Consider the following 25,312-nt stretch of genomic DNA (forward strand, 5'->3'; position numbering starts at 1 on the left):
GAAGGGGGGTTGTTATTTTCACTTGCATTAGGAATGCTCTTATCAAACTGAAAAACAAATCAGTTACAAGTTATAAGAAATCGCTCATTTTTAAAGGAAATAAAAATCATTACAAGAAAAGTTTTTTTTTTTATTGGTATTACAAGAAAGTTCTTTTTTCGATAATCATATTACAAGAAAGTTACCTGTCTGATCCAATAAAACATACATGATACAACAGTACAACAGACTATCAACCACGCTAGACATTTTTCGTGGTCATACATGCCATCTTTCTACATCCTTGTATTTCCAAAACTGATGCCATCAAATTCTTATGCACATAGCAGACAAATATCACCTGATTCACCTCGAAGACAAAGAAAGAAAGGATTTAGTGGTTTCAGGCACCTTTCTGTGGCAGGGTTTCAAAAGCTGAGACAGTGTTCTCGAATTTGATCCGATGCAATGGGGCACCACTTTGCTTGATTGCACAAGCTGTTTTGTCCTCTAGTGGGCAACGTGCTCTCAGCATTGAGAAAACATGATTGTTCAACCTCCTCTCTTTTTTCATAACTTCCAACAGGTTTTCACGCCCCTACATGGAAATTTAATGTCAATTTTCTGAGGGGACAAATGCACCTCTTCCATAAATAAATGATAGTAATGATTTCAGACAAAATTTGGGAAAGTATGCAGGAAAAGGGAAACTTCAATCATCACACCAGTTTTCTGTGGGACTGGTAATACCTGCATATAGTTTGGATTTCTAAGAGCCAAAGTTGATGCAGTTTCCACTTCTGCAACATTGAGCAGTTGATAGGAAAAATCAAATAACTCAAAATGTAGCTGCTGTCCGAGCAAGTATATTATAGTACAACCCCCCCAAGCAACTGAATCACCTAACACTTCGTGATGGTTTGGCGGTAACTGGACAGATTCCTCAAGGTAGCCCTGCAATTCGAGGCGACTCATAAGATCATCAACAAAACGATTATCAAAGGCCTCATGTATCTAGTATGACTCTACGACTAATGTTGGCACGAAATTGCACTGCAGCGAGGTCAACGTTGAACATGTATATTTGGTATCTCAACAAGAAACAGACAAATAATATCGACATAAATCTGAAATACCAGTAAATCCCTATCAGTTCATCATCCATGGTAAATTACTACTATGAAGATTATGTTTCTCTTTTCGTTTTTTCATTCTTTAGCAAATAAGATTGGAAAGGTTTTATTTATGGTGCTGGACTGCTGGTGCTTTTTGGACCCAGATCTGCCATAACACAAGAAAATTTCACCAATTCAAGGTTCAATATCCTTTGAGTTTGACTCAATCAAACTCAACCAGACCGAGTTGCATCATGAATTGTTATACTGAAATTCTAGCCGTAGAACAACTAACCTCCAATTTAAAAGGCAGGGCAAAGCTGAAGTTTTAAGCATTGCACCGAAACCAGCATAAAAATTTGTACTATGTTAGTAATAGTAATATCTAGTGTTGCAAATATTTTGATCAGTTGTATACAGTCAGATTGTAATTGCCTAATTAGCAGGATCTTGATTCATTTCAAGCTCTGATTCATGGAAAGAGAGTTCTGCAAGGCTTACAAATTGGAGGCCACTGAATACACGATAGAAGTCCTTTGAGGTTGAAATGTCAATGAAGCCAGTCTTAGGAGCAGCATTCCATTTACTACAGTATTTATCGAGTGCCGCATTTGTAAATGCAAGGGTGTACTCCAACATACTTCCTGCATTAATGTTGGCCTTGTACAACACATCTGCAAATAGAGAAGACAAATCAAATTTCGTGAAACTGGAGGACTTAAGAAGCATAGTGCTGTAACCGAAAGGTGGTGTCTGTGGAATTTCAATTTACTGGTTGGATCTTTTGGAATGGAGTGGATCTCAAAAGTTGCTTAGCTCAATTACTTAGCTAGAGGCTCGAATGTAGAACATTAAGCCTTCCGCATACCTCATGAAGGCATAAACATATTGTTCAGTGGTTCTCAACCTATAACACCTGTTAGAGTTCTAACTTCTAAGAGACAGTTGGGACATTTCCCCTCGAACTTTTTCATTCTTTAACTGATGCAAACCCACCCTATCTTTTTCATATGTAAAGATGTGACAGAGAAGGCCACAACCCATCTAGGCCACACTCTCTTTTCTCTCCAAACTTTCCTCTTCATTAGCAGTCATATAATTTTACTCAAACAAACATCGCTTTCAGTCTTTTGGTCCAATCATGTCACAGACTGGTTCAATTCGACACTTTTGTCAATTTCTTACCAATTTGAGAATTCATAGAGTATTATTTTCTGAAAAGTATATACAGGCATACATAAGTATATTCTACAATAGAATCTATATTTCATGCCTGCCTACGCAAACCCATGTCATGTCATTTAATGAGAAATCAAAGGGAAAGTACTTTTAGCAGTGTTAGAGAAAGTACAAACCCGCAGCTTCTGCTTGCTTTGACATGGTGTGGAAAGATGTTGGGTTTGAAAACCTAGGATAAGAATCAATTGCAACGGCTGCAGATTTGAAGAGGGACACTAGTGGACTATCACCAACATCTTGAGAATGCAGAATTTGCCCATCATTTCCAGGAATCAAGCCCAACCACGGAGCGGTTTGCATAAAACTAGAGGTGTCAACTTCTCTCTGTTGCACATCAAATTAAAGTTGTTAGAAGCTAGAAAGGTCTATACCTTCTAATTAATAAGTGAATGTCTAGTGGTTTATAGTTTATACAAACAAAATGTTAATACCCAAAAAAAATGAAAGGAAATGAACAAAAACAAAAGGAAGTGTATATTCGTTCAGTCATTCTTTAGTTACGTTTTATCTTAGCAGCTCCAATGCAGCAGTTAATCTATATGACTATATCCAAAAGCCAATGATAAAAGTCACATAACATATATTTTCTCATGTAAAGTTAATTAGAAATTGATATGTTTTTTCCTACAAACAGGAAACATAGAAAGAAAAAGTCTTATTCTCACCAAGACAATATCAAGTAGCCCCATCCAACTTATTACACTTCCAATTTCCTTTATACCATGAAGGACCTCAGCTTTGAGCTCCGACTTTGTGCCCCAGTTTAGATGTTCTTTAACAATCCTTTGGCACCCTGTACATAAGAAACTTAGTCAGTACTTCTGTATTCACCTCTATATATGACCTTTAAAAATGGAAGAACAGATATAGTAGTGACTAGTGAGAGAAGATCAGAAGAGGCGTAGAAAGAGAATTAGGGGAGAACAATTGTCCTCCATTGGTTTCAAAGTTTACATCACATATAACTTAAAACATATAAACCGTTGGTATTCCATGGTTAAAATAAACAAAAACGATGAAACATAAAACGGAAACAGATATATTGGAGTAACTAGAATGTTCATAAGGTGTTTAGTTATTGTCTTTCCTAGTCCCAGATGTTTATTCATAGGAGTAAATGAAGGAGCCTCTGTTTTTCCCTAGTTCCAGATGTTTATTAATAAGGCGGGTAAGTGGGATACTGACACTATTTCCCAGCCGAACCCATCAGATAAGAAATACGAAAAACCAACTCCCAACTTGAATTAAATAAATGCAGACTTCTTTGCAATAAATTAAATTATTACATATATACCTGCAACTCCTCCATCAAAAGGGAGCAATCCAATAGACTTTGGCAATGCTTCTTGCAGTCCTGTAATCATTGGTTCAAGTGCAGTTATCTGAAAAAAGTAGTAAGTTAAACATCAAATAAAATATTTTGCAAGTCCTTTACGAGAATAACAATAAAGTGTTATGTGCTATATAATATGATCCGGCCCAAAGTAGTGACACACTACAGTGAACCAGATAACTGGCATGGCTTCCCAACATACTGTTAAGGACCATATATTTACAGTCACTTTTGATGCACAAACTGCCTTAATGCATACAAGCCACTGATATCGAGCATTCAGAGTCTACAAAAATGTATAGCCAACAATGGGAACAATGCCAACAAAATGCTTTACATATAATCACTACTCATTAAGCACTAGAACTGTTTTTTCGTAACACTGGATAATCTAACTGAAGAAGTTGTATAACAGAAATTACTGAAACTTTCTACTTGCAAGTTCCAACCAAACAAGCAGAAACCGCATTGACAGTCTCATATACAGGAAACAATGCAATCATTGTATGCAAAGCAAGAAAAGGATGATCAAGAAGTGTTAGCAAATCATGGATCTAGATTGACCCTAAGGATGAACGAAGTTATAGATTGATAAAACTTGAGAACAATTTTCAAACTTCAAGGAAGTATCCTGCATAGTAAGACAATTGATACAAGTCCCATTGTTAAGTATCTACATGGGATATTATATAGTACTGCACAACAACATGATATGATGTAATTAACAAGACATGGATTTACCTAAATCTGCATTAACACATCAATTGTCTAGGAGGAACTTACCTTGTTTGATATATAATCAAGTAGTGCTCGAACAAGCCAAGGCAAAGATCTAGACCCTAAAAGTCTGACAATGGCAAATATGTGTGGTACTCCAAAGAATCCACTATGTAACCGCGCAAAACTTTGATGAGCCACATTCAAATCCTAGATCAAAAAAAATAAAATTTTAAAAATATAATCTTCCAAAGAATTCACGAGGGACATAACTTCAGGGAAAGCCATTGCATAAAGATAAAAATTAACTTGAACGAACATGTGGATAACTGTAAAGAAGTGATAAATTAATGACGACTTACCTGAGAACCACAATAGAAGTTAGGCTTTGCATGGGGAACTGATGGCTTTTGGATAGGAACACGAGACACTTTCGATGATCGAATGAAACGTTGAGTAGTATTGCAAAAGATGAAGTTCGGCAAGAAGTCAGTTTGCAACTCTGTCCAAATCTGGAAGTTAAACTATCAAGTTATTTAAAGCTACACCAAGCGATAAACAATAAATCCAAATTGAGAACCAGAGTACATCTACTTATTTTTCAGAAACCTCAAGTGGATGTATTTGTCATTGCTGATCACCAACCAATTAAAAAAAAGCTTTTAATATTTTCTTTTTTAATCCATAACACATATATAATAACCAAAATTACATCAACGCCTAGGAATTAGCCAGAAGCTAATATACTCGGACCATGACCCAGCATACCCAAGACGCACCCGCATGCACACACTAGCCCCATGGTGAGAAAGACGTTTTTCTAATAGACTCTCATGAGGATGAAAAATGGTCCCCGCTTACTTCGAGGTGAAGCACATACATACACATCATAAGACACAAAAATGCATAAAGGAAAGCATATTTATAAATATCAACAAGTTGATACAACGTGAAAACTCTGCTATCTGTAAAGGATCATTTTTTTTTCTTAGACTATAGTATCTTTCCCACACAGAAGATTAAAGTCATCTGAGAAACTGAGAATTAATAGGACGAAATGTATAATGAGTTGGGCAAGCATAGGACTATCACAAAATAATATGAATTACAAGCAATAAGGTAGAACTATAAATAACTTCGAAGAGGCCAAACCTGAGAAGCAAGACGACTAGAAAATGAGACAAGAGATATATTTTCTAGCATCTCATTCAACATTAGAGTGAATGAATCTACTGAAAGCTCTTCTGACAGCAACTCATGCGAGTGTTTTAAAACATCTAGGAGCTTCTCCAACTCCTGGGGATACATCTTCATTAGAATCGACCAATGACAAATGACTAATATATAAAAGCTAGATATGGGTAACAGCTACTTACCACAACAGCACATAAATCCTGCGACTCAAAGCGGTCAAAAAGAAACTCAAGGTTCTCTCTAAACATTTTATTCATCCGTTCAGCGATTAGACTCCTAAAGTTGATAGTCCTCCCAAGTAGCTTCATATCATACAGAAATTTGTCAGTCTGCTTACAGACTAAATCTAGAACAAAAACATGAGTAAATTATGTAGCTGGTACGTTGCCGGTGAGAAATAGGAATATATCACTTATGTAGTTTTTGCTTTTCCAAATATTTGAATTTGTATGTCAAAAACGTTAAAAATAACAGTATATCCTAACCAACTGCCACAAAGATCCAAGATCAATTTCACAAATTTAGATCACAATCTTTGAGTATCCTGAATCTATAAGAGTAACATAGACATCTTGCAAACAACCTCCAGTTCATTCAAATCATTTGCTGCAATGAAATTCTTTGATTTGAAGATCTCATTAGTGTTATTATTCTACTAACCAAACACCCCCCAGAGTGAGAAATTATTTTTGGTGTGGATGTGGGATTGACAGTATCACGACTTCAATTATAAACAATATATCACCAAAATACAACATTCACTTTTCGCAATACTATCTACCTATAAATATTTTAGCATGAATTGTTGCCACAAATCCTCATTTGGAAAAGTATTTTGCATTTTTTTTTGCAAGTATTACAAGTATTAAAGCATATATGACTTGACCAAAAGCATATTTAAAATAAAGTTACCTATGAGATAGCATTACTAACCTTTACTCTTGTTATTCTAAATAACACATTGAATCTCATTGGTCGGATAGAATATTTTTCACCATTATCCAAGGCAAAGAGGAATGACGGATCAAGTAGCTCACTGCAGGAAAAATAACAGTCAAATATTATATGAATGAATCGTGATAAAACTATATCTGAAAAAGCAAACTAAAACAATCTTGCAGTACATGAGAAAAAACTGTACCTGGCTGCCCAGCTTTTGTAGTATGTGAAAATGGTCTCACTTAATTTCAGAATGAGCTGATCAAAGCAAAGATCTACCTACAAAATAAAACTATCGCTCAAGAAACAAATGAAAACGTTTTTTTTTTGCCAATAAAAAAAAAACGTTTTGAATCAAATCACAAGAACATCTGCGACAAAAATACAAAATGTTCTATGGAAGTAGTAGCACCTAGAACACATTCAATAAAAAACACTGACAACAGTGTTGTTGGGTATGATTCCACCACGTAGCATTGTTAGGTATGCCGCCCCTTGTCAGGCCTAAATCCCTTTGACAAACCTAGTTGTCCCTTTTTCTAACAGCTCAGGATTTTGGAGCAAACTGCTAGTCAACATCGTATCACTGTATCAGGTTCAAGAATTATTTCCACTGATAGCACTAAAGATTAATAAGGGTATATACAAGCACACCCCCAGTTTGGTGTTAGGCGTCTGCTTGCCTTCGGTACACCAAATGATCCTTTTGATACAAAGAGTTGAGTGTTTCTATAATAATTCGGGGAATTTGAGAACTGTGGTACTTTACCAAAAAGAAAATTCAAACAGAACAGTTTACTGCAACGAATATGGTCAAAACAACATTTAGAAACAGATTTGGTGGCACTTCGCAGTTTGGATTGCACACTGCTGTTTGGGGTCTTATTGCTTTTCAATTTCTGCTGTATGAATCATGTCATAATCATCTCGTTGCTTTGAAGAACTTGCACATTGGATTGATTAAGGTGTCCAGCCCATGCTAGTTGTTGTTTCTAAAGGAGTGGAGAATCAGCTTGCTCCAAAGAAAATTTTGCCCCAGGTCCGCCGATGCTATGATAAAAGTTCATCAAGGATGTTTGCAAATTATTCCAAACTCTAGGGTGTATGGAATTTGACTCCTTTTCCTAGTGTGCTTACATTGTCGCGGGGTACTGTATTCAGCGAATATGTCGACCCTTATTTGGTATATCACGATCAAGATTTTTCTCCGTTAACATACACAATTCTTCTGCGCATATTTTATGGATTGGAACCTTCCCATCTATTTGTTGAATGGCAGAACATCGACATTTTGCATCATTATTGATTTTAAGAGTAAATATTTAGGCAAAATTCGCAATCAAATTTTCTGCAACCGAGGGAGGTGACAGACACGACTATGTAGAGCTTTAATGCATTCATGGATTTTCATAACAACAAACTCAAGGACTAGTTTCTTTCAAGCAGGGGAGTATGATGCAGGAGCATGGACTGAAATTAGTATTATTATTAATCAATAGTTGGTTATTGTTATTAGTTTCCTTATTGTTTTGGAATTAGGTTAATTAGCAAGGTTTCTATTTTCGAGTCCAACTAGAATTAGGAATATGCTTTATTGTTATATAAAGGCATCTAGGCCTTCATTGTTAGATGGGTTTTTATTGAATACTATTTCTAAGAGAATTGTTCTTCGTGTTTGAAGGTTTAAACCCTAGTTTTAGGTGTTTCTTTCATGAAACTTAATTGATGTTTAACATTGTTGAAGCTTTTGCCAACAAGTTACGTCATTAAATCCATCAACTTTGAGTTTACAATTGAAATTTTAATAATTGTTGGACCAAGTAAAGGGGCCTGGTTCACAAAACATAACCAGTAAGACGAAAGTTAAACTCATAAGAGAGTTAACTATTACAAACAAGGAATTGTTCAATGCTATCAACTATTTGGTATTCCAAGAACATGACAGGTGGCATGTTGCATGCATTACTAACTCATCAGCAAGATTTGATTTGAGTTCTTTCTCAAGACAAACATTGCGACCCCTGAACTTGCCAAAGATTGTCTCTTCGAAAATAAATGGATGAAGTATGGAGACCAGGTCCGTTCTTTTTATGTAGTGTAGGCCATTATGTGCTCAAAACTTACTAATAGAAAAGTAAAATGTACCCATCTGAGAAGTATCTCATCCATTATGAAGTTCACAGGGGCCATCAGAATGCCCAAGGGTAGAGGTTTAAACTCTTGGAGCTCAATGCGAGAGTCTTTTTGATTCTCTACTATAGGTCCCACTATACAAAAGCTAGAAATATACAAAAGCTAGAAATCTGACTGTACATATAACATATCATATGCTTCCAACGTTTATCAGACTGAAGCTTAAGCCTTAAGCCTTACACGTTTTTTATATCTTTTAAAAAAAATCCATTTTTTGATGTTAACCACTCGTAACTTCTTTAAAGACTAAAAATGCTTATTAGGTTATGTTTGAGCATCAGAACACCTCATTCTATTAGAAGTCACAAACTTCCATCATCAAACCCCGTTTTTCCTAATTCTTTTTCTTCTTTTTTATTATTGAGGCTTACCTCAAGCGCCTCTGAGGCTTGCCTCAAGTGATAATGCGTGTTTAAAATGTTGTGTGATTCTCAGTTAAGAAGCTCTAATGAGAATCCTCGATATTTATCTGTTTTTTTATCAGACTGTGAAGGGACGACGTATCAGATATCACAACATCTGACATAGAGATAATACTAAATTGCATAGGGACAATGTATCAGATATCACATACCAGATATCACACAGAGAGATAATACTAAATTATAGAGTAAAACTCCCAGGACGACGCTAGTGAGTTTTGAACCTGTAACCTCCCCCCTGAGAGCAGGGGTGCACAACCACTTGAGCGACAAGCTCATGTGCGAAAGAGGTAATATGCTCACAACATATAAAAAAACTTCCAATTTTAGAACAAACGGTCATGAGAAGTTATTCATAGCTCATACCTCAGCCTCTATTTCATCATAAAGGAAGCGCTGTTTAAGCACAACCAGTGCATGTTGAGCAGAATCATTATAGATGTCAAATGGCAGCAGGACGCTCTCAAGAAGACCAGCATTTTGGGACTCGATCACATGATCCACCAACATCCAAGGAAGAGAGCATTCAATTGGAAACTGTGGATAAAAAAATGACCAATCTCATATAAAGCAATTATAGATAAAGGAAATAACTTTGATGTATCCAAGGATATAAGTAATTCCAATGTTTTTCAAGAAGTCCATTGCCGCAAGCTTGTACAACTAAATCTTCTTGAAGAAATAATCAAACAAACTACTTTGTCTTCCTCTTTTTTTGTATTCTAATGGTAAATGATGTAAAGGAACTCATGTAGAGTGTCTCAGAAAGCTAACTGGACTAGTCATTCTGAGTTCTAACACCTAATGGTCTGTTGGGTTGATAACTAGAAATCTAATCATCCCAAGGGGGAAAAAAGTTCAACAATACGCACACTTGTGATGTATTTGATTGATTAGAAATATCTTGCTGTAAAACCCTATTCTCTTGCAGCATGCATGCTTGAAAATCAATTTTGTTTTTCCTTTGTTTTCTATTTTTACCGGTAAAGGTAGAGATATATTATACATAAAAAGAGAATACATAACAATAGGATGAGATATCCTAACATAAGATTAGAACAAGAACTGAAATAAAACAAAACAGAATAAATTATATACTGCTAAGCATAGCCTAACAAAGATTCCCATCTGACCACTAATTCTCTGAAAGGAGTCTCACGTCAATCTAATACAGCAATTAAGAATAAAATAGAAATCCCTCTCCTTCCTGCCTCACTTTTAACTAATTTTTACCTAATCTTTCAAGGGTTTTTTTAACTTTCAGTTCCTGTATCAATGCCACATTTAGGCCTTGGTCCACAGTTTAGCATTCTTGGTCCATTTTCCATCAGTTGACTGAAGCCAAAGTGTGAGCATTTTCACTAATACCTAAGATGCCCCTGGACCAAAGCCTAATATAAATTGTTCATCATCTTTTCCTTTTCATCCTCTCCTTCCTATTTCCTCCTCCGCCACCACCGACATTGGCAAAATCAAAACAACCACTTCAAGAACAAAATAATGGTGTTACCTCATCATCCATAATCATAAACTCTTAACTTAATGAAGAACATTCTTAACATTCATTCTTCAAGCAATTCCTAAATCCAAAATTTAAGTAGAAGCCGGTCTTTGGGGCTCAAAGTTAGCTCGACATCACTAATTTTTGGATAGAATTGCTTCACAGTATAAGTGTCTAACAATGGGGATATTTGGACTCGATGGAACTTAGTAGCGATTTTAGTAGGTGAAGAAAACAAAGAAGACTTGGGGTTTTGTTTCTTCATCCCGAAAATGGAGTTTGATTCTATGATAGGAAATAAAAATGGGTTGTTACAAGAGGATGAAGATGATGCGATTAGAAGATTCTCACTGCTTGACTACCCATTCTTCAAGCAATCCCCAAACGAGATACAGGATGGTGGATGTAGGGTAGTGGAATAAGATGGCCAACACTAGATGTTGGATCATGGTCATCTGCCTCGATACATGTGCAATAAGGGTATTACAGGCATGAAACATAATACCAACACTTCACTCATGCTCAACGCAGTCAACTGACGGAAAAGAGACAGAAAGTTAATAAACAACTAAATCTAGACTAAAGCCTAAATATGGCATGACTACATGGAGTAAAAGCTAGAAACCCCTTCTCTTAATTAGAAGTGGAGCCAGTCGTAGAACATGTCACCATGTCCTACACTTTTGTAAACTTGCCAAGTGAGAGTGATAAGGGCTATAGTGAGATCGCATTGAGAAACAAAAACAGGCAATAAATTGTCATAGCCCAACTCTAAAGGAAAAGTAATTTTGGTTGGTTTGGATGGTTTGGATGGGTAGATGTAAATGCACTCGATGGGTATCCAGAAAAACTTGTCATTGCATAGATAAGTAATGTGATGTCGTCAAGTATTACCTGGATAACACGAGAAGACTCAAGATAGAACTCTCTAAACCAGAGGAAGCCAAGATCTGTTAATGTTCCAATTGTAACTGCAAAAACAACACAAAAACTTTACTAACAAAGTTTCTGAAAAATGACTTTGCTAGTACAAAATTATTACCCATCAATTATTTAAATTCATTTAAGACTGCGTGTTTAACAAAAACTTAGTGCAAATAGATGAATTCATCTTCACGGATTTCTATGGTAATGAGCGAAAGAAGTTGCTTGAGACCCCCTCCTCCAAAAGTGGATAAGAGCTTTGCTTCACTTTATAGAAGAGAGAAACTTTTGTCTTCAGAGGGAAAATAATACCTCTCCAAAAGTGTCACAACTCGCAAATATTAAATTAAAAATAAAGCTAGACAGTCTCACAACCCTAAATCTTTGCAAGGAAAATAAAATATGTGAATAGTTATTAACAGAATACTAACCTGTATAGTCCAAAATATGAAGGAAAAAGCTAAGCTTGTAAAAGAAAGTCTCCAACTGCTTCAGATCATTAACAGAATGCTCAGAACCAGTGTTCCCAAAGAGCCCACCGGGTTTCCGTAAATTACCACCAGAGACGAGGTCATATATCAGGAACTGCAAGCAATGGATCTGCGAAAAAGGAAAAAGAAAATATATTCACTAAGTTATACATCAAACTTCTACTCAATTTTTTTTTTTTTTTTTGACCGGTAAAACTCAATTTTATTTATTATAGATCCAAAGGTTACACATTACAAATTACATGTAGATCTTAGGTAGCAAGTAACTACTCGATCACACCCACTTGTACACTTAAATTACAAGAGTATCCCAATCACATAGAAAATCGACATAACCCACTCCCCGGAAGCTTGGGCACACACTAGCCCACTCGAACAACAATTCTTTGACTTCTTCCACTATCTTATGTATCTCTTTCTCCTTGTGCTCAAAGATCCTCATATTTCTTTCTTTCCATAAAGTCCACATAATAGCACTACGAAGATGATCCGCAAGCCACTTGGACTTGTTAGGCAAAGAACCCGCAATCAAATTCTTCACTAAGGCTTCTCTAACATTTAATGGTGGATCCCAAAGTCTATTGAATGAGAAGAAAAAATCCTTCCAAACATCGCTCACAAGTGGACAATTGAGAAGAAGGAGATCAACACTTTCATCCACCCTTTTGCAAAGTGAACAAAGGGTTAGGAGGTTCATACCCCTTTGATTAAGATTATCAACCGTTTTGATCCTTCCCAAATAAGTGAGCCAACAAAAAAATGTCACTTTGAACGGGATAGACATCTTCCAAATCCTTTTATGTGGGAAATTAAGGATCCTCTCCGTAGTGTTGAGATGTTGCAAGGTAAACTTGTTGGCCAAGTTCAAGTAAAAGGATTTTACGGTAAACCCATCTTTCTCCTCCCAAATCCACTTCCTTGAGTCAACCTCTCCAAATCTACTCCCCTCATGGTAAATCAAACTTCTACTCAATAAAGCATCAAATTAGCTCTATCCAAGTTTACTATATCGCATCTGTAGTGACTCCCTTAAATGCTAAGAACTCTCAAGATAATATTAGTGCACATGCTATACATGGACCATCTGGCTGGAAGAAATCATTTTTTTTTAGTAAATGTTATTTGTAATTGCAAATGTGTACTTTGGGGATGGGTATCTCATCTTCATACTGTTAGGAATGTGAGGCTTGATTTTATTGACCCTCTCACACTATGATATGTTATAATGTTAATGAAACCTTGTTTTGTCGGCCAAAAGAAAATGCCAAGAACATCCAGAGATATAATTGGTTTATGGTAATACCCCAACTCCCAAAGGGAGGACACTGAAAAGGTGTCTGTTATGTCTCAATAAAGACCTGGGATTCTTATGAGACAATCAGTAAGGGGCTTTCCATCAATAGTGAACTCTCCTTGTCATGTATACACTATACAATATGGAAAGAATGTATTTAAGAAAATATCATGTAACAAATGTAAAGTCCAGATATAACCGTTTTAGTAAAGTACATATTGATGCGTGAGAATGGATTAATTAGTTAATTATTAGTTTCTATTTTCCTTGGTTTCCTAATTCAATTAGGAATAGGATTTATGATGGTTTCCTATTTGGAATCCAATTAGATTTGGTGGTTGAGTTTATTATATAAAGGCGTCTAGGCCTCCATTGTTAGTTTGGTTATTATAGAATATTAATTCTTTGAGAATTGTTCTTCTTGTTTGAACATATAAACCCTAGTTTTAGGTGTTTGTTCTATTAATCATAATTGATGTTTATCGATTGTTGAAGCTTCCGCCAACAAGTTACATCAGATAGACATGAGATATGTAATTGGATAAAGTAGAACAAATTAAATACTTATATAAAAGTGCACAAAAAAAGAGAAAAGGTAACATCATTAATATTTTATCTGAAAGTACATTGACAAGCATTTGGGACCGAAAATATTGTGCAGAGTAGTATCTTATGTTACATGAATACATCTTGGACAGGGCCCAATCACAGTCCATCTTAAAGTTTCCATGCAACACAGTATGAAGGAAAGAAAATCACAAGGAGAAGTGAATGACCTTCTAACATTGTTTAAAGCTACAGCCTACAAGACAAACAAAACTAAGAATAACTGAACTGGGACAAAAACGCAGGAAAAAGTCAAACTAACCTGAGCTGCTGTCGGTGCAACTGGCCTTGGATAGAAAAAGTTTCCCTTGCTTTCTTCCCCGCCATGTGAAGAGTGCAATTCAGGTTCAGGTTTGCTTGTATTTGCCATCCAATCTGCTGAAAGGGTTCGCATATCAGATAATATCCTGAAAGTTTGAAAACGGATATAGAACATAAGCAATTGAGAAAAATTGAATTTGTATTAATACGAACAGAAAAGAAAGGGATGATGCGCATAGCTTGGCAGGTTTAGCAGACACTTAACATCACATCAAATTATAACCACTGACCATATGAAGATGTTATTGGATTCAAATGGAGATGAATTTAGGGTAATCTCAGAGAAGATGATATTCTCAAGATGGAAACTAATCACCTAAAGGTTATGCTATTTTCTAACCATATTGAGTATGGTCCAAATTTTAAACATTACAATTCGCTTTTGCCGTGCTCAGTGTGATTTTTGGAGATGATATCCCAAATAAGTCTTGTAGGAAAGTAAATAAATAAACAGGTGTAATACATATGCACCTAGAGAGATCTTTCTTCTTTCGAAATGTGGTTCGAAGCATAATGGCTAACTTGTTCTGCACAAAATCTTGGACCTCAGCGTGGATAATCTCCCATAAAGCATCCGCTACTAAGGTATCACATTTTTGCATCATCAAACCAATGCTTTTGATGTAACTAACAAGCTCTACCAATGCCTTTCTTTCCTCTGCAGTGTAATTCAGTCGTACCACCTGCAGGATTGAAAAATAACATCCATCAATAAATGCCAAAAAAAAGGGGTCAATGCAATGATGAGCATGATATATTCTTCAGTTAAAAATACATAATCAAATTCAAGTGAGCATTAACATAATCCGTTAAGGTTCAAATGGACATCTCCCGGGCGGGGCTATGCCCAAACCCCTAATAAACCACCCACAACAAAAGAAGCCGTGTGGAGATGTCTCCCGAACCCCGAGGGAGATGTCCCTTAAAACTCTGACATTATCCATTCGTTCTTATTTATTTTTATTATCTCTTTTTCATCGATGAGCCAAAATATCCCAAGAGATATAGGTAAAGCATGCCTATATGACGTCAGGTACAAGAAAAGTCGTAATATATATTCCTGGAGTATTTTATTTACAGCAGCAGGCAAGCAGCCAAACCACTTACCAATTCTTAATCAATAGAGAGTGTATAATGTGGAACCTTTAGCATTAGATGTTCCAGATTGAAAAGAAGTAACTGGAATATAATACACATATTTGAAAAAGGTTATATTAATAAAGAGTAAAGACCTTTTCATAATCAGAAAATAAAGAAGTTTCTTGAGAGTCTGTGAGCACTGCATCTTTGCAGGGACGAGAGAATTTCCAAGCACATTGCTCCCAAATACGCCCTGTCCATCGGCTTAGAAGCTGAAAACCTTCGACTACCATATCATACATATTTCCCTTCACTTCATTGCACCACTCACTATCTGCACCATCCGTTGATTTCAATAATATAATCTGCATGCGAAGAAAAGCACCATTACACCCAGCAAGATTTATTCATAATTTATTATGTCTTTCAGATTAGGTCTCTCAATAGTAAACTTGTCTCTGTCTAGTGACTAGTGGTGTGAGACTTCCAGCAGATATTTGCATAAATACAGGAGTCTCTGTTGAGATTCATCGGTTTCCAAAAGAAAAAACAAAAACAAAACAAAACAAAAAACAAAATCAAAAACAAAACAAATCTGTTGAGATCTATTACTCCTCCCTTGTCTAGGTGTGCCCCAACTATGTTCAATCCCCTGGCCTCTTCTTGAATTTCATGTAACTCCACCTTCTCTACAAGCTCGAGTTTTGGAGTAAATGGAAATTTAACATGGTATTGGAGTTTTGGTCTAAAAAGGCTGTGGATACCTTCTCCAGCACATTTCCTCTTGGAGGGAGTATCAAAATTTAATAATCCTCCCTGCTTCTGGGTGTGCCCCACCTATGTTCAATCGATGACCCTCCTCTTGAAATTTATAAAATTCCTCTCTTTAGAACCTCAAGCTTTTGGAGTAAATGGGGATCTAACAATTACAAACATAAAACCATCAAGTATTTGGCAGGATGAGTGAGTACCTGATTCATTGATGAAGCAAAGCGAATTGCAAAATCATCATGTTCGGAACGAATAGCTCCAATGTGGTTGGCGATATGGTAATGTCTCTGATACGTGATTAGTCAAGGTTTTCCATTCACAAATAGTTCCATAAGTGTAATGCATCGTTTTTCCACTAGATATTGAGGTACGGACTAAAGCAGCAAAGGTTTCAACAACCGAAGTCAAAAGGACATTGCAGGAGCAAACTGGGCTTTATTTATAGATGCATGAGATAAATCACAGTGGTAAATCACAAAATTAATGAACTAAATAAACACGGAAAAATAAAAATTAACATGTATATAAACATGATGAAAGACATATAACATAAAGAAACTTGCCTTCATATAAGGTTCAACATAGTAAATTTGACATATGTGTTCAATTACATAAGAGTGCTTCTGTGTTAGAAATCCTTTTAAAAAAATTATCCTTTCTTCTTGGTCAACTATGTTTGTTTTCTATTCTAGAAGTATGCTACATCACTTCTCACCATCCATCATCCACATTTTCTAACAGCTCAGACTCATCAACCAACCTAACCAAAGATTTGCAATAAAACTTGTATGATGTCTGAAAGTAATCATAGTTGACATTTTTCTCTTTTTTACTTAATAGGTTTCAACTTGTCTTTTTCTTGCACCACAAGTGCCAAACACAAAACAAAAGAATGTCCATTGACAATAATACTCGTCAATGAAATTAAAACACGCCCTCATCCTCAGAACAAGTAATAGTGCAAAATGTTACATAAACAACTGTCAGCATTTGTATGCTTGTTGTGCATAAGCTCATAGATTTATGGGCATTACGTGATGATCTGCTGAACTCAACCCAGCAGTCCTCACCTAACCACACCTCACTAGAGGTGTAAGCTTGACTCAAAAGGCCGCTGTCGTCTGTACTAAGTAGAGAACCATCAGCACATGAGAACCCCGAGTTTTGGACGGAGCCTAACTAATGTGGGACTAAACTACTGGCGCAACCTTCACCTCAAGGCTAGGTACTTTTCCAGCACACACTCATCCCTCACTTTTGGGATAGGCAAGTCCACGGCTCTAATACTGCTTTGTGACAAACTGGTCAACTCTTCTTGATACCTATAATGAATTTTTAACAATCATGTGAGACTGTGTATGCAATGCCAAAATGCCAACTACCGATAAAGATGCATATACCAGAGAAATAAGGGACTTCATAAAAATTGGTGCTCATTGATGCTGAACAAGGTAATGGATATTCTTGTGTCTCTCGAGGTGGGAGCTCATGCGGTGCTGGAAGCGTGAGAAGGCGGATTTGACTTGAGAACTTTTGAAAGTACGTTGACAGCTCTTTCATGATTGCAGCAGGAGAGAGGTGAAGATCCGGAAAGGCGGGAATAACAGGATCATTCTGCAAAAGAGGCACAAAAATTGGTGGCTCCACAACTTCAGCATTATAATCTACAAAATCTGTAGTAAAACGTAGTATGGTACAATCACATCTCATGACAAGTAATAGTTAAAACAATTGGTTAAATCAGTAAAGAAAAGCTTCGTACCTTGAATATGTTGATAAGTCGGTTGATTTTGACCCTCTTATAAAGAGATTCACCATCTTTCTCTGAAGATGTAGCTAAAACAACAAGAACAGGCAAAACACGAAGAAGAACATGTCGCTCTGGAAATAGAAGTGCAAAATCCAACTCCAGGGACTCAACACAGAATATTATGAGAACCTGAAGAATGTCTTCTACACTACCATTGAGTCAAGGACATCACATATGGCCAGAAATCTAAGAAAGGGAGAGGGAGGGGGGAGTAAGATAAGTCTTGAATACAGACAATTGAGTCTCAGATATAAATTACAGTTGCACTTTCTTAAGGATACTTGTTAACACGGAACATCTCAACATGCAGGTTCAACAAAATAGCCCATCTAGTGCTCAAAAAAATCTGCAAGCAATGTAAGATATAATAAAATTAACAAATAACTGTTACTACTTTGTCTCCCTTTCCATTATCTTCTACCTGGAAGTAACAATAACTGACAGATGTGTTTCACAAGTATACAATAAAGATGCTAAACTAAATTCAAATCAAACAAAAAATTGATTTGTTCAGCAAAGATTAGAGTATATAGGTTCTGGAATAGCTATCAGGTTTATCATTTTGTTCTCTTCTTAGGTCCATTTCATGCCGTCAAAGAGTGATTACTCTAGCAGAAATATTTAGGAGGAAATGTTCAATGATATACCTTTTGGTAATGGACATAAACATTGTTACATGAAATGTAGGTGAAATGATTGCAATGCATATCCATGTAAAGAAAACAGCCATTCAAGGATTTTTTAGGAAATAAAAACCCAATTCTGTTCCCACAATTGGATATGAAATGCCTCAAGACTAACACAACAACTCAAAACTTGATGACATCCATTTTAGGCACCAAATATACAACCTGCAAATCGTCTAACTCCTCTCTCATTGAATCAGTGTCTTGCCACTGAACACTGACTTGAGTGAACGTCCTGAAAATTCAAAAAAACATTCAAATTTCAACAGGGATACTTTTGATGATCACAGTGTCAGAAGAAAAAGAAAGCAGGGATACTCAACAAATACTTTAGTAAAAATATTCAGTATACATGAGATGCAAATCAACAGTCAAGAATGAAAGTGAGACTTCTCCTGACAGTGGTCTTAGATAACAGGCAATAAAGAGAACGACAATTTAAAGGTGGGTGCTTGAAATGGTACGACAGAACAAAAACAACTAATAGGCTAGTATAAAACACTAAGGTAATGACACAGTTACCAATATAACAAAATCGGATACGATTTGAATCATCTCATTGTTCATGTACGTTACACGTTAGAACATAAGCAAAATGCCAGCTAAAATAAAATGGACAGGAAACAAAGAAGATGATCATCATACCTCTTATACCAAGAAAAATCATTGGGTATGCTTGCTTTCGCGTTTTTAAGATGATCCAGCTGCACCAAAACATCAAGCAGCTTCAACATAGACCTAGCAAATGATATCAAATTTAAATGTTATTCAGATAAACAAACACTTCAACACTTAAAACTGTAATGAGCCGCAATAAATAGGACAAGCGATGAGCAAAAATTTACATTGTTTGGTTCCCCCACAAAAACAGAACAACACTACAAGAGAGCTGAACCATTTTGTAATTGGATCAGGGTTTAGGGTTTAGGGTTTAGGAAAAAGCATTGTGCCAAAAATAAAATTGAACGGAAGAGTATATCTCCTTTTATAGGTGTTAGATAAATAGTCCCACATCAGGAGTTTGACACCTAGCTAATTAATATATGAGTTCCCGGGGCCATTCCACTCATGGCCAATCGGTTTTGTGTTGTGTTGTCGTATGTGCGTGACCCGTGGTCCCCTTGTGGGAGTATTAACTAGTCCACTCCATATTTGTGGGAGTGTTAACGAAGTCCACTCCATGTTTGTGGTATGGTATGTACCTACCATCTGTTGGACCATGTGAATACAATGTGGAAGCCTACCTCTACAAGTTCAAGCTGCTATTGTTCGTGGTTGTTTGGGCAGAATTTTAGACTTGAAGTTTGGCAACAATGACATATTTGGAACTAAATTCTCATAGTGGTGGTAATCTCATGTTGGTTTTCAACCACCGCGAGATAAAGGGGGAGTATTGGAATATAGGATGCTATTGGTGTGAAGTCTTGCAATATAGTATAAATGTTCTTGGGCCTCTCCACTTATCACCAATTGGTTTTGAGTTGGATGCTCGTAGTGTTTAATATGGTATCAGAGCATGTTACTGTGTTTGGCCCAAAAGGACCCGTCTAGTCCACATCACCCAAGTGTGGTGTCCAAGTGTTAGGCTCAAGTAATGCCACACGTAAGGGGGAATGTTGAGATATTTGTTATAGTCTCAGATGAGATGTTTGTTACCTTTTTTTTATTGTAATAACGTGAATACGCTATGCATAATGGAACCATTAGAAGAACAGTTTCTAGTCTTATTCAAATGGTAGGAAATTTGGTTTGAGCACCCTGAGATGCTCAACGTGATATAGCACTAATTAGTTGGCATAACTACTGGTTCAAAGCCTAAACATGTTTCCAAAAAAAAAACAATTAAAACAAAAACACTAACCGAAGATGAGTTATTGTTGGGCCATTTATGCGTCGCTCGGGCCTTGAAAACCTTTGCATATCAGCTGCTAACTGCATAAAACAGGAAGTGTAAACTTGACATGACAACTCTCAAAAGGAATAGCAATACTATGAAGACAAGTAAAAGCATTATTATGAAGACAACTTGAAAGAAGACACATCACTTTATTAAAAGAGGCATCTAATGCCTACTGGAACTAAATTCATCTTTCAAACAAACTTTCTTATATGTTCAAGGACTCATCGCATTGATGACTCATGGTTTAAACACATTTATATAACAGACTCATCACATTCTCGACCCCACCTACAGTAGACTCGTCATACTCTTGACTGTACGGTTTACGACTCGTCCATGGCACCCTTTGGACACCCCTTCATAGGGTGCTCTCTGGAGAGGAGGCACACAACAGAGATTGGAAATATTGTTGATCTGTCCAACATGTTTCACACGTGAAGACATAAGTTGTAAAAGATTTTCCCCCGCTTTAGATTGTAGGTATTTTGCTCAAGTGGTACTGATGGGCATTCTGAGTAACTTGTGAATATGTCTTGGCGACAGACTCTCGGATCTGGTGACGTGAGGAACAAACATCCTCTACTAATATGGCATGGAGTACATCAGCCAAGACATGACAAAAACGTTTCTGCATTTATTGCTCCTGTAAGGTTCAATAGTTTTAGGTTGTTTGTTATTTCAGTAAGATGCCCTACTCGTTTTCTCAACTAATAGTTAATTAAATTGAATTGCATTCACTTAAGTTCATGTATGACTTTCTTCATCTAGGATATCTTCATTCAAAGAGCAGCTAAAACATAAAGGGCAGAGCTTTCATTTATATCGACACAATATACACACCGCCAGTGCAATTAGGCAAACATTATTACTATTGAGGCCAAGGTAGGTAGATTTGATGAATAAAAATTTGGACTGGTTTGTTTTTATGATATTTGAACAATATAAATTCATTCTGACAACACACACGCACGCACACGAATAGTAATTACTTTATGCACTCTACGAAATCAAATGTAAAAGAGTTGAGGATATGTACTTTAGAAGCCGCTGACGATTGCCACCTTTGTATGTCCCGTAGGCGACTCATCTCCAAGTCCAGCACTTGATAAGTTTCCAAATATAGTTCTGCTTGACTTTGCTTCATAGAATCAGGCAACTGCAACATAGCAGATATGATTATGTAGCAGAATTAAACAGGAACCTAATAATATGTATGGACCGCTAAACTGGCTATTTCAAGCCGCAACTGTAGGAAGAAAAAGTTTCATTGACACAACCAAAGGCTGTCTTACTCCCATGAGTCCATGACAAGATGAGTTACGGACGCCTACGTCCAATCCTCATTTCCAAGGTTAAAATGAAATATATAATTCGAATTTGCAGAATACGTATGCCAAAATATTGTTAGTTGGGTCATATTTATTTATTATTTTTAAATGCGAAACATCTCTCACAACTGACAATCCATCCATTTTGTTTTCTTGAACAAGGGAAAATAATTTTATAAAAAGGGGCGATAAAGCCCATTTTACATAATTTCCCTTGTTAGATACCAATGATCATATAAACGGTGCGATCACCCATTATGAGATATGAACACGCTGTGTATATATGCAAAGCCCAGGCATAGAGTATGTGAAGCTGATATCTAAATTAACCTGAGGGAGTGCTTTGACGCAGCTTCTATATGTATACAGAACAGATGCCATCTCCTTCCCCTCTTGGATAAGAATGTTCTGCATGTGTTTCAAAATAATCCATCAAATGCTTCGACTAAAGCCAAAAATTAAATGTAAGATCAATAACTAGTGAGAAAAAGATAAGTTTTACAAGAAACATTTAATGCAGAAGCTTAATAAGCTAAATTCAGTAAAATTCACACTTTCTGGAAAAAAAAAATAGTATTACCAACTGATTGACGGCTTTAGTGTCTTCAGACAGAGATAGACGGTAGGCAGAAACATCACCATAATCTACAGAAAGAAAGTGTTGAATGTATTGTTTAGTACCTGAATGAGCTACATTAATTAAGGAAAACCAAGGACCTGTGGTACGCTTCCTATTTTTATAAGGCACACAGACACAATCACACTCGTGTCGTACACACGGACACGTTGTGCAAACAATTTCAAACTAGGATTTCTTCTATACCCTAAAAGACAAAGAAATAACTTAATAACCTAGTTACAACTCCATATTATGTCAATTTAATCATTATATATTTGTATGGAGATGCTTTGTAAGGTCTTCAGCCTACGAATTAGTTGTGTAACTAAAAAATAGTACTAGTTTTCTTTTTAATTAGTTATGTCCACACGCCGTGTGTCGGACACTCTGTATCCGTATCGGGCACCAACACGCGTATCCATGTGAATGTGACTTAGTACTAGTTTTATATGAATGTAAGAATCACCACAACATGTTATAATAGTTTAAACCAATCTTATAATAACATTGCCATCAGCATACCTATTGGACTACTTGTAGCAAACCTTTCAACTGAAAGTGTAGCTGCAAGGCCTTGCACTTCAGGTTGGTCATCCTGCAAGCGTAATTAGCTAAAGATATAAACTTTCCTTTGACCTCAACTAAAACTAAATCATCACAAGTGTAAAATGTGTTGGTGAAGCAACAGAAAGAATAGAACAATGTGGAAATTGTATGATGAGATCTACTACATAATAATTACCTCTAAGGAGAATGTGGAAAGAGCTGCAATGGCTTCTTCAACTGGAACAGCCATTGACAAAAACTTCAGTAGTCTCCTCGATCTGCCCACTACAACTTTACTAATAACAACCTTTTATATATATCGGACTCGTTAGTTACCATAAATATCGGACTGGTGTTTTCTGGTAAATCGACGATATTTAGGATATACATGTGGATGAAATATTTAACCGTGCTAGCACGGTAGCACCGAGGTTTTTTTTTTTCCTAAGTGACATTAGGAAGTTTTTTTAATTTAAGTGACATTTATAGTGGGGGATTCCTGAAAACCCGGCTATCATATATACATGATTTCGTTAGTCACAGCAAAATAAGAGTCATAATAATTAGGAGGTGGGTGGGCACCATCTTTAAGTTTGGACTAGTAGCCACAGTTGGAGTTTGATTAGGAAATTAAGGATTTTTATCTTTATTAATCTGGCCTGCTGCTTGAGTATATTAGATGAAGAAAAATACTCTAAAAATCCTCCACCCAACTCCACAGGTTTATTATATTTTGAACTTTTTTTGTTTCTTCGTTTAAATTTTAATTATTTGGTTGATCGGTTTGGTTATAGTGACACTCTTATTGTGACATCCATATCTTACACCTCTCCTGAACCGTCTGATCTAATCTAAGTCTCAAAAGATCTAACACTCCAAATTTCAAATAACAAAATGGGGGTAAAAACATTTTTTACGTCTCATCTTCTCAACAACAAAATAAAAAATAAATAAAAATATTAGAAAGATGAAAGCCTCACTAAAGTTTAGAGAAGAATAAAAACCACCACTTTTGAGAGTAAAAGTCCCATTAAGCAGTCAAGATTGGTGGTTGAACGACGGGGCTGTTTGCCTTTTCACTTGGATAGAATGGATCATCATAGTTTGAAGCAACTTCAATGGTACATGGCCCTATTCCATTGCATGGGCTTTTGTTTACAACTTGCTACCTTGTAGATGTAAGCAACAATACAGATAATGAGATAGTGTCGTGAATCGTAATAATTGGTAGTGTCATTGCCTCAGTGCATCGCCATATACAAAATAATGCACATGCTTGTCGTCTATAGAGTAGGTACAGTTTCCAATTTTGTTTGGTATGCCTCGTCAGTTTCTCTCGTCTTGGCAATTTTTTGAAAGTAAGGAAGGAAAAAAATAAATGAAAGCAACTTTAGAGCATCTCTAGGTGGTAGTATCACCTCCCAAATTCTTCAAATTTGCTTTCAAAATTCGGAATTTTCCGTAATTCCAATTCTAGGTGGAAACAAATTCGGTTGCATCACCTGTCCAATTGCATTTTTGTTTGCAAATTTGGCATTTCGAATGCGGATGTTTTTTTTGGTTTGGTGCTAGAGAGGTCTCACTATTAAATATGAAAAACACCAAATTTTGGTATTTGGTGCTAGAGAAGTCTCACCATTAAATATGCTCTCAAACCCACATATCTGAAGCAGTCAAATCACAAGTAGTCGTTACCACCTCCACAGTTGCGCTGGTTACGTTTTTATTTAGCCTACCCATATTTTGCAAACTTAAAACCGTGTGTATAGTACTATTAGTAGCTGCTAAGGTGTTCTACTACCCGAGTTCGATAGGGAATGTAATAACCATTTGGACAAATGGTAAACTACTCTATATGTTTTATGAAACCGATCGGTCGGCTGAAAGTTTGAGAGTCCGAGAATTTCCATCGAAAACAACCCAAGACCTCACTATAGAGTTGCGAAAGTTATAGCTCAACAGTACTAAAGGAACAATGCAGTATGTGGGTATCGAACTTATGCAAGTGGCTGCCAGTAGAGAAATCCGACAATATATAGTGAAAACAACTGAGGAATTTATTATAGAGTTATAAAAGTTAGAGCTCTCGAATGTTTGGGGACCAATGGGCTATGTGGCCCTCCAACTTATGCAAGTGACGTTTTTTCTTTTTCACCTTTACATATGGAGTTATATTGTTCGTGTATATCAGGGACAAAAAAAGTGTGAGAAGAAGTGAAATGCATAAAAAGTTGTTGGGAGAAGAATAAGTGAACTGAATAATAAGTTAGTGGGGAGAAGAAGAGTCTACTGCTGTTGCTACTA

The 25,312-nt window shown here is 36.3% G+C and overlaps 1 protein-coding gene across 2 annotated transcripts; it reads right to left on the minus strand.

Annotated features, from left to right (window-relative positions):
• Nucleotides 1-109: 109 nt before the first annotated feature.
• On the minus strand, nucleotides 110-23,348 carry PIR121 (transcription activator). Of its 2 annotated transcripts, none has more exons than XM_086558781.1 (30): nucleotides 23,205-23,348; nucleotides 22,985-23,057; nucleotides 22,424-22,488; nucleotides 22,174-22,251; nucleotides 21,552-21,671; nucleotides 20,477-20,547; nucleotides 19,261-19,353; nucleotides 18,781-18,850; nucleotides 18,211-18,275; nucleotides 17,882-18,077; nucleotides 17,582-17,733; nucleotides 16,320-16,413; nucleotides 15,501-15,713; nucleotides 14,740-14,951; nucleotides 14,210-14,354; nucleotides 11,988-12,156; nucleotides 11,527-11,603; nucleotides 9,498-9,668; nucleotides 6,719-6,795; nucleotides 6,511-6,613; nucleotides 5,760-5,879; nucleotides 5,536-5,679; nucleotides 4,746-4,895; nucleotides 4,450-4,593; nucleotides 3,628-3,715; nucleotides 2,999-3,126; nucleotides 2,450-2,657; nucleotides 1,596-1,768; nucleotides 730-933; nucleotides 110-577 (listed from the first exon to the last, which is right to left on the minus strand). In XM_086558781.1, exons 1-30 carry the CDS (start codon nucleotides 23,256-23,258, stop codon nucleotides 383-385), a joined length of 3,852 nt encoding a protein of 1,283 aa, XP_086414907.1. In that variant the 5' UTR covers nucleotides 23,259-23,348; the 3' UTR covers nucleotides 110-382. The 2 variants fall into 2 exon arrangements, with proteins under 2 accessions (XP_086414907.1, XP_086414908.1); XM_086558782.1 differs by having other exon boundaries at nucleotides 17,882-18,072; nucleotides 23,205-23,294.
• Between the last annotated feature and the right edge of the window lie 1,964 nt (nucleotides 23,349-25,312).

Source organism: Coptis chinensis, chromosome 4, assembly GCF_015680905.1.
Source record: "Coptis chinensis isolate HL-2020 chromosome 4, ASM1568090v1, whole genome shotgun sequence".
Taxonomy (NCBI): Eukaryota; Viridiplantae; Streptophyta; class Magnoliopsida; order Ranunculales; family Ranunculaceae; genus Coptis; species Coptis chinensis.

Coding starts and splice junctions, on each gene's coding strand:
- PIR121 (XM_086558781.1), bottom strand. CDS start 23,258: ATGGCTGTTCCAGTTGAAGAAGCCATTGCAGCTCTTTCCACATTCTCC. Junction 19,354..20,476: donor CCAACAATAACTCATCTTCG/GTTAGTGTTTTT, acceptor ATCATTTGCTAG/GTCTATGTTGAAGCTGCTTG. Junction 6,796..9,497: donor ATGATGAAATAGAGGCTGAG/GTATGAGCTATG, acceptor TTTATTTTGTAG/GTAGATCTTTGCTTTGATCA.